This window comes from Malus sylvestris, chromosome 6 (assembly GCF_916048215.2).
Source record: "Malus sylvestris chromosome 6, drMalSylv7.2, whole genome shotgun sequence".
Taxonomy (NCBI): Eukaryota; Viridiplantae; Streptophyta; class Magnoliopsida; order Rosales; family Rosaceae; genus Malus; species Malus sylvestris.
Window position 1 is genome coordinate 4,920,367 of NC_062265.1, and position 14,317 is coordinate 4,934,683.

General features: G+C 34.5%; 1 protein-coding gene and 1 long non-coding RNA gene across 2 annotated transcripts; one reads left to right on the forward strand and one right to left on the reverse strand.

Moving 5' to 3' along the window:
• Positions 1-5,773: 5,773 nt before the first annotated feature.
• LOC126625889 (uncharacterized) lies at positions 5,774-7,547 on the reverse strand. The gene is made up of 3 exons (XR_007624498.1): positions 7,292-7,547; positions 6,458-6,569; positions 5,774-6,371 (listed from the first exon to the last, which is right to left on the reverse strand). It is a non-coding gene; the product is annotated as an uncharacterized LOC126625889 (long non-coding RNA).
• Positions 7,548-9,831: 2,284 nt separating this feature from the next.
• LOC126625884 (uncharacterized) lies at positions 9,832-14,024 on the forward strand. The gene is made up of 5 exons (XM_050295002.1): positions 9,832-9,941; positions 10,177-10,302; positions 11,292-11,381; positions 12,433-12,700; positions 13,643-14,024. Exons 2-5 carry the CDS (start codon positions 10,260-10,262, stop codon positions 13,914-13,916), a joined length of 675 nt encoding a protein of 224 aa, XP_050150959.1. The 5' UTR covers positions 9,832-9,941; positions 10,177-10,259; the 3' UTR covers positions 13,917-14,024.
• The last annotated feature ends 293 nt before the right edge of the window (positions 14,025-14,317 follow it).

The following is a 14,317-nucleotide window of genomic DNA, read 5'->3' on the forward strand; positions in this document are numbered from 1 at the left end:
TGTTTTCCTCTACCCAGATTTTAGTCTAGTAGTACCATGACATGCTTAGCAGTGTGTTTGGAAAATAATTAAAAAACTAAAATAAAATTGAAAAATTGTATTTATAATGCAAACACATGATATGTTCAGAGATTTTTGTAGTAAGCAAAAATGTTCCCATCAAAATACTAACAATCAAATATATAACTTGCCAAATATCATTGGCAAACTCCTCATAATAAAGCAGTAGATGTCTAAGTACAAGACATATAGGGTGAAGGACCATGACCTATGCTTTGATTGGTTTGAGAGAATTATGACATTTTCTACGTTATGTTTTTATGATGTTTTGACCCATAGTGGTGTCTCTTATTGGTCAAATGACCTATTGTCTTTTCTGATATACTGCAACAACGTAAGGAAACATTATCAAATTAAGGTGAGTTCCTTTTCATGTCTCTGTCTAAGAGGATCTTATACATTTGATTTATTTTTAAATCTTTGTTTTGTAGTTGATCTGTGTTTTTTTTCCTTGCAATGGGTGGGAGTTGACGATGAGGATCTCAATATGACATTAACTTCTTTCTTTCCGGATCTAATGCCCCACTTGTTTACAATGGACAAGTCAAAATGTTTGGAATTTTACTGGGTACATTTTGAGACTAAGTTGAGTGAGTGGCAGTTGAAACTTGGGGGCATTTCTATTGTGTTATTAAAATTTTATTTTCTTGTTGTTTTGTTTTTGTTGGATTTATTGGGTTCTCGCTTTTAGATATTTTTACTAGTTGTACAATTAATTTAGTTGATGTATATAATCTTATGCTTGTGTGAATCACTTTGCTTAGATTTGGTATGTATTCAAAACTATTTATTTGCAATCCTCAATGCATGACAAAAAGGGTTATTCAAATTAACTTTATATCTCTCACACAAAAGATTGCAACACAATGTTCAAAATTTTAATCTCTAGGTTGGATTCAGGAGACATGGATGGTTGAGATCAAACAAATCCAATATGGATATGAAATAAGTGCTAAAACAACAAGTTTCACAATACATACCCAAAAATAATATTATTAAAATAAAACAGTTGAAAGAACTATGTAGAGAAAAAAAATTCAATTTCAACAATTTTCATGACAAAAGCAAAATTTCATTTGTTTTAGATGGAGGCCTATCATAATAATCAAAGAATTTAAACCAAATCCTGAATACATTTTTTTTTGTCAAGTGGCAAATTATGCTAATAAACCTTATTTAAAATATTAAAAAGTTAAAGGGTGAAAATTAATACGGCAATTAACATTGTCTCTTATCAATATAGCACAAGGCAGCTTGCAAAAGAAGATGATTAATCTAACCTAACTTTTCCCATTCTTCTACTCATTGAAGAACATAACCTCATTTTGAAAAACCATACTATTGATCAAACTCACGTTTTAGGTTTTAGTTTTACTCTGATAATACTGGCCCCTTTAAAAATACTAGTATATATATTTATATATACACATACACATATTATTGCTTTTCAGTAGCACTTATCCATTATCATAACAAAACAATGGTACTTGATGAAGTTTATTAGTCTTATACTTGTTTTATGGGGATTAAGCATTTCCTACATGTCATTCAAAGTTTTCATATTTTGGACGCATATCTGTTAATATTTTCAAGAACACCTATATTTATAAAACCTTGATGCTTATCCCTTAGGGTAAAATCTAGAAAATAATTATTTAAAAACCAAAAGGGTAGCCCTCAATCATTCTCCCACCCGCCAAACCCCGATTAACACCCACCACCGTTTTCCTCTACCCAGATTTTAGTCTAGTAGTACCTTAACATGCTTAGCAATGTGTTTGGAAAACAATTAAAAAACTAAAATAAAATTGAAAAATGATGTTTATAATGCAAACACCTGACATGCTCAAATATCTGTGGTGAGTAAAAATGCTCCCATCAAAATACCAACAATCAAATATATAACATGCCAAAAACAAAAAAAAAACATGACCAAATTATTTTTTATAAAATTAAATTAGTTGACAAATTAATACCTGCCCCTACGCAAGATGGTAGTACAGAAATGTTGAATTTCGAAGGCACGTTTTGTTGCCTGTCTTGGAACTTGTTGTAGACCATACTGACAAATTGGATATGATCAAGTTCAAGAAGAGGATCTTTTATGTCGCACCCAATTCTGCCTAACTTAGCACACTGAGTATGACCTTCAAGTATGAAAAATGACTCATCAATAACATTGTCATGGCTATATCCCATAGAAAGAAGAAGCAAAAGCACACGAGCACCTTCCATAAGAAAACAGATTACAAGTCCATTGTATAGAACTCACTTTTTATCATGACAATATATTTATGGCAACAAATGAGAAAAAAAATTGAAATAAAATAAAAATATGTGAGACATATTTGAACCATCCGATTAAGCCGCGTCATTTTGTTGTTGTAAAGGCGCTCACTCTTTTCTAAAAATGAAGCTAAGGTTCCCTTAACCGATTCAATCGTTACTACCACATTGCCAGGAGTAATTTCTGAGGTAGACAACCCTAGAACATAAAGAATTTGAGACAGAGGACACACGAAATGATGCAGGAGCCATGGCATACGTCCCCTTGTAAATGTTCTTTGTAAATGTAAGTTATTGGCACAATTTCATTCATCTGCAGAGAAAAATACGAATGCATGATTATGTAAGCAAATATTTGCTAAATAATAAGTTATGCAAGACAGAAGAACAAAAAAGTATTGCACAATTGCTAAACAAAAACTTACAATAGCTGGTAGGTTAGCTCCTGGATGATCCATTGCAACAAGCAAAGAGGATGATTGTTGATTAGTTTTCTTCTAAGTTCAAAGTATGTTAGCAAGGAAGACAACTTTTTTTGTCCAACATTTGTTTAGCTACAGAATCATATCTACCGTTAAGGAGGGACGACTATGTATATATGGTACAAGGATGGATCTTGTTCTACTTTCCATCAAACCAATTTAATCCCATACAAATTTGTCAATGTCTCAAGTAAACTCAGTTATTTTTTCATTGGAAAGTAAACTCAGTCATTGTCATCATCAGGTCTTCAGGTCTTCAGGTATTCATATCTAATTGGATGAAAACTTTGGAATCATAAGGATAGCATCAGGCCTTCAGATCTAATTTGGTGAAAGTTTTGGAATCATGAATGTTCAACAGCAAGAAGCAAAGAGGCAATGAGTCCTCAAAGTCTTGGCTTTTATGGTCTTCTGAATTTTGATAGATAACGTGTATAAGAAGAAAGTATCTTTTGTCAGGTGGACATTTGGTTCCCTCCGCCTAGTCTGTATACAACTTGACAATCAAAGAAAAGAAGAAAAAAAAAGGAAAAAAAGAAAAGAAAATGTGGTAGATGCATAGGGTTTAGGCACAAAATATAAATAGAGAAACAATATATTTTGTAATATTCCTTGCCTTACTATGATACATAGTATATGTTTGGAATGCCTTATAAAATTTTTTCCAACATATGATATTATCCTTAAAATGTTGATTATGATTTGTGACTTTTGTCAAATGAAAGGAAAATTTTTGTGCCATATAGATCTTGTTTTCGAAATTGAGAATTCAAGATATCATTTTGTGATTAACTTTTTAATAATTTATGACTAAGAAATATTTGAGAATCTTCCATAATTGAGTGATGGAATTGACAAAAAAGAACGACTAAATTCTTTTAACCCTTACTATTATTGATTCTAATGAAAATTTTAATTCCAACAAATTGATGTTTTGTATGACTGATGTGGCGTCAACTCATTGGTTGAGTGATCCGTATGTGCCACATCAATGGAGCCGACTACTGCGACTACATGCGCATTGTTTAGTGGCTTTTTTTTTTCTGTATGAAGGTAAATTTTTCATTACCAATATAGAAAAGATTTACATACTGGAATCCAATTACAAATAAAGCTCAATACTAAAATATGAATCCCAAAGCAAAAGCTCCAACCAAAGTTTGAGCCAAAACTAGGGCTGGGTTCGGTTCAAATCAATTTGCTTTTTTGCCAAAACCAAAACCGAATCAAAATTTGGTTCAAGTCAGTTTGATTCATTTTTTTTAACATCTCCAACACAATAAACATTTAAAGTTCAACCAAAATCATCAATCAAGTCTTCCAAAGTCCAAACTTAAAATAAACATCAAAGTTTAAGTCTTCAAAAAGTCCAAATTTAAAATAAACATCAAAGTTCAAGTCTTCCACACCTAAAATAAACATAACAAAATTCAAACTTTAAAGAAATATTCCACTTAACTAAAACCATGAATACAAATAAACCTTCAAGGTTTCATGTGCACACACACTTCTTCTCTTTAAGTCCTCAAGCTCAACGCTTTGGCGTTCTTGGAAGCAACATAGCACATTTCTTTGAACTTCCACTTGCCATTTTTACATACAAATAAAAAAAAGAAAGTACACAATGTAATGCAAGTATGCAACTTAGCATCTAATTAAAATAATCTAACAAAACCAAATGCAATAAGTAAGATTACCTTTCTCAACTTTTTCACAAAACTCAATCTCCTCAATGGTTGGCTCATGATGTAATGCAACATGAATAGACCTAAACCAATTTTGTGTACATATCAAAGCCTCCACCATTTTTAGACTCAAAGAACTACAAAATTGATCAATTATTTGTCCACTTGTGCTAAAAAAGAATTCCGAAGCAATGGTTGATATGGGAATAGCTAAAATCTCTTTTGCAACACATGCAAAAATAAGATACTTCGAAACCTCATTCACCCTCCACCAATTCAAGATATCAAAGTTTTTCTCTTCTTCCCCTTCATTAGAATCGGAAAGATATCTATCCAAATCATTGTGCACAACACGGGGCTCTCTTTGCTTTTCTCATTTCGCTTTTCTCATTTCACTTTTCTCTTTCAACTTTCTTTCGATTTCGGTCATGCTTGATAAAGAATCTCCACTTGTCGTTGCCATTTGCGAACTACCACCACTACTTGTACTTTGTTGTGTATTAATTGACAACTCTTCATAAATCTTGTAAAGATCAATCAACAAATCTTTCACCGCAACGGTGGCAATTTCAACTTTTTCCTCATCCTCACCAATTAGTATCTCATATACTTTCAACCTATCAAAATATCTCATATACTTTCATGATTGTCTTTAATAAAGTATAGAATGTAATGACCATCATATACTTTCAACCTATCAAAAGTCATCTTGAATGTCAAAGCCAATTCTAACATTAAGAATGTGGAATTTCACCTAGTAGGGACATCCAAAATCACGAGCCCTTTGCTATCTATTCTCACTTTCTCAACACACCTTTTAAGCTCTCCAATCTTTGAGGGGAATATCTTACATACCTAACCGCATTACGAATGCTTTGTATAGCGGTATTCAACAACTTTATCTCATTATTCACAACCAAATTAAGGATATGAGCAACACCTCGTATGCAAATATTTTCCATCATACAAAAGTGCATTAGAAATCCCCACCCACTTATTCGGTGCATCAAATCCCTTAAGCCAAGATCATTTGCAGAAGCATTGTCAACTGTAATAGTTAACATCTTTTATATACCCCACTCCACCAAACACTCCTCTAAAAGTTGAGCAATAGATTCTCCTTTATGATTTGGAATGACACAAAAGTTTAAAATATTTTTATGTAACTTCCAATCATCATGAATAAAATACGCAGTGAGAACCATGTAATTTGTTTGTTGAATAGAAGTTTATGTATCCGTTGTTAAGACACACCCTAAATGTCTTCAACTGACTTTTCAATTTCTCCTTTTTCAGAATAAAACAAGTCAAGTACATCATTAGCTATTGTCTTACGACTAGGCACTCTCCACAAAGGACATGCATGCAAAAATTACGAAAATCATCTCCCTCGACGAAAGAAAAAAGTAACTCGTCTATAATTATCATCTCAACACAAGTCTTAGTAACTTCCACTTAAGAAAAACTTATAGCTTCCAACTTATCTTTCGTGCAGGCAAAAGTTAAGATATTTTGCCTATTTGCGAAAAATATTTCCTTATTAGGACCGTAGCTTCTACATCTTGCCAATTGATTTCTTATACTAGTTGTACGGGTCGGCCATAAATGGTTTATTTCAATACTTGCACACCTCTTAACTCTATCTCCCTCAATTATTCTATCAAAGTGCTCCCAAATTGTAGATCTTTCATGATTTTTTAGTGAATCCAAGAAAGCTTCTTTACTTACTTGATCACTTGAGCCACCTTCTTTTAGAGTTGCATCGGAGGAATTTTTGGATCCACCATGAGGATGAGGGAACTTGTTGAGGTGCCACCATGAAGAGTTGAGGTGGAGTTGATTCACAAACAATGTCCTTCTAAAATAAGAGAAAATCATTACAATTAATTATTAAATAAGTTGAGACATAAGAATGATAGAGAAAGTATAGAGATGACAACTTACTTACGATGGAGTAGAAGTAGATGAATTTAGTTTTTTCACGAGAGCTATTTGATGATTTTGATCTCATTGAGTTTGAGCTTGAGCTTGTGGCCTTTAATGCATTTGACTTCATCTAATTAAAATAGAAAACATATAATAAGATTCAATTAGGAAACAAAAAAAATCACAATACAGATTAGTATTAACCAAGCAAGCTCAAAAGCGTGCTGCAAAATTCCAAGCAGTAGAAGATAACCATATTTTGAATTATCCTATGAAAAATCAACATATATGAATCTACTGGATACCACAAGTCGGTGAAATGATTTTAATAGCTAGAAGATAACCATAACAGGATTGAACTACCAAGTTCACTGCCACTACGAATTACTATCAAAATGCCTATTTTGGTACCATCACTAGGTTTTAAGTTCACTAATAATTTTAAAGCATGCTGGTTGTTCACATACTCAAAGGTGGTTTAAGGTCTAGCATCAAAACATCTTCAAACATATAATCCAAATCTTGAAAAGTACGAGTTGTTCCTCCAACCAACCTTTTAAAATAGTGCAATGTATGACCGTCGAAAGTGAAAAACTAGAAACATGCATTGCTGTGGTATTTCTACGTAACTAATTACCTATAAACCCTATCAAATTGAAGGATGCGGATGGTTCAGATTAATATGCAGCAAAACAATTCATAAACGGAATAACATATAATAGAGAGAGAAAGGGATAGAATTAGAGGTTTGGCATTTCTCACTTTCTCTTTTACATTTCGATTTTCCTTTCCAATTTTTTTACTTCCTTCTTTCTGTAACTTCACAAACACCCACCCACCTAGAATACTGACCTTTGTGACAGTTGTCGATTGTCAAGACAGTGAGGTGGGCAAGTGCTCGACGACGGGGTTGTGGGGCTGCGAGGCGCTGCAAGGCTAAGAGGTTACATGGCTTCAAGGCTGCGGGGCTCCCAGCTGTGAGAGTGAAGTGATGGCTGACTGAGAGACAAGGTGAGGAGGCGCATTGAGAGAGATTAGAGAACGGCAGTGACGGGTGAGGGAGTGATGGCTGAGAGACACAGTGATTGAGTGAAGGAGGCACGGGGGGAAGAAAACTCTTCTAGTGTTAATAGCATAGCCAAAATGACACTAACTTAAGGGTAAAAACGACATTAGCGTATCTAAGGGTAAAACGACATCATTTTATACACACTTCGGTTCGGTTTGGTTTGGGAACCCCAAAAAACCAAAACCAAACCAAACCATTTCAGTTGGGTTTTTCACGTATAGTCTGGTTTTTTTTCCAGTTACGGTTCGGTTTTTTCGTTTTTTGGTTTTTTCAACACACCCCTAGCTATAACAAACAAAAGAAAACAAAAACCTTAAGTACACTGACGCCGTCAACTTCTTCTAGATGGGTGAAATACTTAAGTGGTTTGGGGCTTCTCCTCCTTTATTCAGATTATAACTTTGCATCTGACCAATTTCTTCTCACTCAGTTTCAAAAGCAAACATACAACTTCTTCAAAAATAGAAAATTCTCAAATTATTCAACCCAGATCTCCATAAAGTTATAAATAGGAGCCTAAAAGTCTTTTTCAAAAGGATAAACATGTCATTAACATAATAACCTTGAGTGTTGATAGACCCATCTAATTGTTTATCTCCCTACCTAATTTTTTTAATAGAAATCTTGAAACGATTTTTACCCTATTGTAAATTGACATCTAAAGGATCAAAGGGAAAGAAAAAAAAGAAAACTAATGAAAATGACTTGAAAACTTTGAGTTTTAATGATAAGGATAAAATAAAGGGTAAAGTAAATAGTATCAAGATTGACTTTTTAGTGTAAAAATATGGTTTTTCGTTAAAGTAAACAGTATCATGAGTTTTTCGTTAAAACTCCCAAAAAAATAACAATGATTCTCTTTTTTGTTCACTCTCTCTACAATTGTCTCAATTTCTTTAAATAATATTTTCTTCATTTTCTATTCCTCTAGTTTAATCATATATAATAGTTGTTCAAGACATTTTACTAATGAAACAATTATTTAAACACTTGAAAAATAAAATGGGAGATCAGAAGTAGGAATTGGGTTGGAGGGGTGAGATTTGGTTGTCACGAATTTGGAAATGGGGCATGAGAATGAAATTTTAGAAGTGCGGAATGAGGCTTAGGGTTAAGATCTGGAAAGTGGTCAAATTCTGAAATGATAACTGGAATAAAAATTGGGAAAATAGGCCTTGTAGTTGGGCTTATCAGCACTATAATATTTATGCTTTAAATTTTTTTTAAAGAATTTAGATATATGATAGAAGTTATTTTAGTAATGATAGTCATGAGAAAATAACATTATAATTTTATAATTTTTTTATGGTGAGTGAAATTATAATGCTGGTGGAGAAATATGACATTGGGGTGGGTTTAGGCTTGTAGCAGCACTCTAACATTTTCATTAAAAAGCAGCTACTTAGTACTATGGTTTAGCAGTATTCTTCTTCACTTGTAACTAGAAAGGCCTTAGGCCATCTCCAACCGAAGGAGGATGAAACGGCCATGTTTAGCCCTATAGCCCCTATAAGAAATTATATTTTAATACAGTGTCAGACCCTATTTTATACCATCTCCAACTGAGGGAGCCAAAGGGTCATAGGCCAAACATAGCCCTGTGACAAAGAACTCATCTCCAACCAAGGGGATTAAAGGGTCATAGGCCAAACATAACCCCCTCAATAATTTATTATTTTAATTGAATTAATATGGTTAATTAAATATTAAAATAAGATTTTCGGACATATTTTGAATGTCACTTGTCGTTAAATGAATAATCCTCCAAATTTCTTATCTTTATATAATCTCAATAATTTTTTGGATAGTATGAAATGGTGAAAAGTATATGAGAAATTGTGTAGGAATAACTTAGATATTTATAGGAAAAATTAGAATTAAAAAAAATTGTCCAAAAAAAAAATCAAATTCCAACGATAACTTGACGTCTGGCTGGAAATGGCCATCCAGCTGGCCTGATTTGGCTATTTTGGCCTGGTGGGGCCCACAAGCCTTTTGGCCTAACCTTCTATTAAAGACGATTTTCATGTCCTTCCGAACTTTTTTTAACCTTATAGCCCGTTGGCAAGGTCGGTTGGAGATGACCTTAGATTCAATTCTCACCAAAAACAATTTTGAACCATATTATTGTTGGCTATTGTGAAGCTAAGTCCACTTCTTCACCGAGCGCAGATAATATCATTTATTTTCGTTAAAAAGCGAGTTAAAAAAAATAAGAGCAGCACTCATTTTAATATTAAATGTATATGTGGTGACGTGGAAAAACATGGAGCGTTGGATAAGAAGTAGGTGCGATCAATGACAACGCCAATTATTCAGTAAGGGTGGTATTTAATCCAGAAACAGGAGCTGCCTTCGCTCTCGTCTCTCTCTTCTCTCTCTTCTCTCTCTCTGCGGGTGGCTCTGGTGTCAGAAAGAGTTGTATAATACGAGGTAAATCAATACCAGATGATTTAATTTTCTATTGATTTTGTTTTTTGAGTTTCGTTTTATGAATTAAGCATGATTCGATTAACGGAAGATTTTTTAGATAGTCTCTACTCTAGTATTTAATCTTAGGGTTTATGGGAACCCTAATTTCGTACAATTTGGGATTTTTTCGTGTACAATTGAAATCTTGAGCTCAATTGGAGAAGCTGATTGATGTTGTGCTGATTAATTCCGACAGAATTCCGGATCCCAAGACAACCATAGGAAGGAGGCTCCTTCTGATTGCTGAACGTACAACACACGTATACACATCGATCGAATATGTATCATCCCACTAGAGGCGGTGTTCGTGGCGGTCGAGATCGTAAGCCCTCTCCCTCTCTCATTATATATACACGCACGCGCACACACACATGTATATAAATATATGTACATTTTTCTGTATATTCATGCTTTAGTAATCTGTTCTCTGGCTGTTCTTTTTCATTTATCTCTTCTAGTGTCAATAATGAACAGTGTGGTAGAATTTAAACCTAAAAATAAAGTTTCTCTGGAGGGGAATTTATTTACTTAATAAGAAAAGTCCACTAATTTGATACAGATCTGTGTTTGATTTTTGGTGTTTACGAAGATGGTTTTTCCCCCCTATTATTACCCAATTAGCCGTAAAAAAAATAATTGCTTCTAAAATTGCATGTGGAGTAGCTAATCGTATGCTCACAACTAGAATTCATGAAATATTGGTTTTGTTCCGGAGATAGTGACTTGGTGAGGCATTTATTATTCTATTCTGTAAAGTGCATAGAAAAAACTTGAACTTCTGATGTAAAAACATATTTATGTGGGGGAGAAGAGAGGAAAAGTAAGAAGGGAGGATAGAGGAGAAAAACAAGGGAGCAACAGGGTGGCTAGTTCATAGAGGGTCTTTCATTTATCCCCTCATTCTCTACCCATTTTTCCTACTTTTTCTTCTCTCTTTTTCTTCTCCCTAATTTTAAGGTGGGCAATGGCATATGCCTGCCCTCTCAATCCTCCATCCCTGGGCGGCCGTAGGATTTTCAACATTCAATTCAATTCAGTAGTTTAGAATAACGCCCATTATTTAATAGATAGTTGAAGCACGACAAACTCTTAATACCTACAATGAAACTCTGATGGTCGTAGGAAAGTGAACTTAGTAGTTAAAAAAAATCATATTTTTGGTACCCTAAATAATAGGAATATTCATCGCATATTTATGTGTAAATCGTGGACATAATCCTTGTATGTTGTAGGTGCATTCTTATCTTGGGAGGCTTTTAAAATTATTATTATTTTATTTAATCAACTTGCTGCTTCTCCTTTGATGCACAGAATTCAGTTGGGACGATGTTAAGGTTGATAAACATCGAGAGAACTACCTTGGTCACAGCATCAAGGCGCCTGTGGGAAGATGGCAAAAAGGTGACCCGTTTAGTTCCTTCATATTTGGCTATAATCATTCATTTTTCTCATTTCAAATGAACTTTTCAATTTGGTTTTAAGTTGCAAGTAGCTGTCTGGTTCTTCTGAAAAATAGTCAAACCCTCTCCAATTCAAAGATAAGCCACTTAATAGAACAAAATTATAAGTTTAGGTAATTATTAAATGAAAAGACTAAGATACCTTAAATTCACTCCTATAGGTCGTTACTCTCATATTTCTTCGTTCTTTATTTCTTTCTGTTCTTGGATTCCATGTGTTTTTGCCATTGCGTCCTTCCTCAAGATGTAAGAAAAGAGGCAATTAATTTTGAATGCCCTACAATTCTCATGGTTGGAACCATTTTGCAAGAATTCACCTCTCCATATTTCCAGACCAATTATTCAACACTACAGGAATTTGGTCCAAATTATATCAAGTTGGCATGTATTCTAATTTTGTAACATTTCTTGGAATCTTTTCATGGAAGATGAAAAAATGTAAACTTCTGGTTCTCTTAATGTTGCAATGAGGATTGCTGACAATTTTGGATGTAGACTATAGTTCCAAGTTCCTTCTTGTCTGCCAAATTTGCACATTGTATGGCATGAATGGACTTTGTTTGAATCTGTGTGGCTATTGGGAATTTGTTCGTGCAGAGTATCTTAAGTTCGTGTTGTCTGGAACTTAATTCCAGTTTTATTCTACAAATGATTTGAATCTATAATTTATAAAAGCGATTGATGCTTTTCGTTTTCTTTATAAGGCTAATCCACTGCCATGGGTGAAAAATGTATTAGAGAAGTCTCCTTGTCCAATAAAAATAGCGGAGTCATTTTCATTCTGTTTCAAATTTCTTTTATATAAAGGTCTAATCTCTAGAAATTGAAGTGGTTGTCTGGTTGGAGCTACTAGCAAAGACAGCATATATAGTGATTCTTATATAGTTTTATTTTCTTTTGATTTTAACGTTTTTCCCTGTTCCATTCCCATGTATGAAAGTTTTTGCAGTATTTAAAAGATTCTCTCAACTGTTTATTGTATGCTTCCACAGGTAAAGATCTACACTGGTATACTAGAGACAAAAATGCTCAGAAGGCAGAAATGGATGCTGCAAAAGAAGAGATCAAGAGGATTAAGGAAGAGGAGGAGCAGGCTATGAGGGAGGCTCTTGGCTTAGCTCCTAAGCGTGCAAGCCGTGCTCAAGGTAGTCGGCTTGATAAGCATGAGTTTTCGGAACTTGTGAAACGAGGCTCTACTGCAGAGGACGTAGGTGAAGGGCATGCTGAAGCAGCACGTGTGCATGGTCTTGGATTTGCAAGGTGCGTAACACCCCAGAAAAAGGGTTTAAATTGTACCTTCCTTATTCCCATTTTGATATGTAGTCCTAGCTTAATTGCAATAATCCACAGCCACTTATGGGCTCGTTTGGATGTGTTTTTAAAATGATTGAAGGCGTGTGCTTCTTCCACGAAGCACTTTAAGTGCTTTTTCAGGATGTAGTTGCATTTTTACTGAAGATTGATTCCAAAAACATTTTCACCAAAAGCGCTTTCAGTCATTTTAAAAGCACATCCAAACGAGCTCTATATCATCAATCTCTTTGAAGATTGAAAGTTTAATGATGTTGCTGGTTTTGACCGTTTTGTCTAGTATAAGTTGGGAGTTATTTTTGTGGACTTCTGGTGTAATTTGAATCTTCTCTCCAATTATATAATATAATAATTTTGTGTACTATAAAAAAAAATTGTTGCTGGGTTTTCATGACAGCCATTTTCTGAGAGTTCTAAAGAAAATTATGGTATAGAACGGCGAAAGAAGAAAGTTGTATAGAGCTATTCCAAGGGTGATGTTGGAATACTGTCATATTTTCTTGGATTCCCATAATACAAAATGGGGATGTGGCCATTAGAGAAGGAATACATGGATGGTGGGGAAGTAGTAGGGTTTATGGTTTAGTATGTCTTTGTTGATACTTTGAGAAAGGAATTTATGAGATACTTGAGAAATTTGTTAGGCATGGGACGATTAATGTAGTAATTAATGAGCTTGTAGTGTGTGTGTGTGTATGTGTGTGTGTGTGTGTGTGTGTGTGTGTGTGATATATTCGTACTTAGTGCCAATAGCCTGCTGTGTAGTTAGTTTGTGATATATGATTACTAATTTATGTTTTGCCTCCCTCCCATTATGTTTTTTCTTTGCTTAGCGTAATTCTGCTTGATCCATTTTGTCCAAAAATAAATTAATTTATGATGTTACTGCAGAGCACCCTGCCCTTGGGATGAGTCAAGTTCTCTTAATCCAACAGCGAAGGATGTTCCACCTGAAATGGGAAAGTTGGATGTTCCTAATTCACCACCAAAAGAAAAAGTTGAAGAGGAGCTAGAGGATGAAAGCAGTCGAAAGAAGAGGAGGCGTGATGAGAGAAAGCATGAGAAACATGAGAGGCGTGAAAAGCATGGGAAACATCCCTCAGATGAGAGGAGGAAACACAAGAAACACAAGGAGAAGAGAAGACATGGTTCCGACTCCGAATGATATGTCAAGGCTTTTGTGTAATCTTTTTCTCCAAGATTTGATGGAGATTAGTAATTTCATTGTAAATCATGCACAATCTAGCATTATGTTGGTTCCGGTTTCGTTTTACTACTAGTGAGTTTATGAACTTGCCTACTCATACCAAGTTCATCTCTTTGAGCTAATATGCTCCTGGTTAAATGCTCATCCTCTTCACCCGCTACTTGGCTATAAACCCAGAAGACGAAAAGAAACCTGGGCAGGAGATTTACACAAGATGCTGAGAAATGTGAAGTCTGCTGGGGACTGAAAACTGGGAGGGTGATGGAAGGCTTAAGATTAGATGGTGTTGGAAGTTCACAAATAGTGATGATTGGCAGCAAGGAAGTTCAGGTGGTAGATGTCATTGACATTTCGTCTGT

Excerpts from the sequence above, each read along its gene's own strand:
- LOC126625884 (XM_050295002.1), top strand. The coding sequence starts at position 10,260 with ATGTATCATCCCACTAGAGGCGGTGTTCGTGGCGGTCGAGATC. Across the intron at positions 10,303-11,291 it reads TGTTCGTGGCGGTCGAGATC|AATTCAGTTGGGACGATGTT; the intron begins GTAAGCCCTCTC and ends TTTGATGCACAG. Across the intron at positions 11,382-12,432 it reads TGTGGGAAGATGGCAAAAAG|GTAAAGATCTACACTGGTAT; the intron begins GTGACCCGTTTA and ends ATGCTTCCACAG.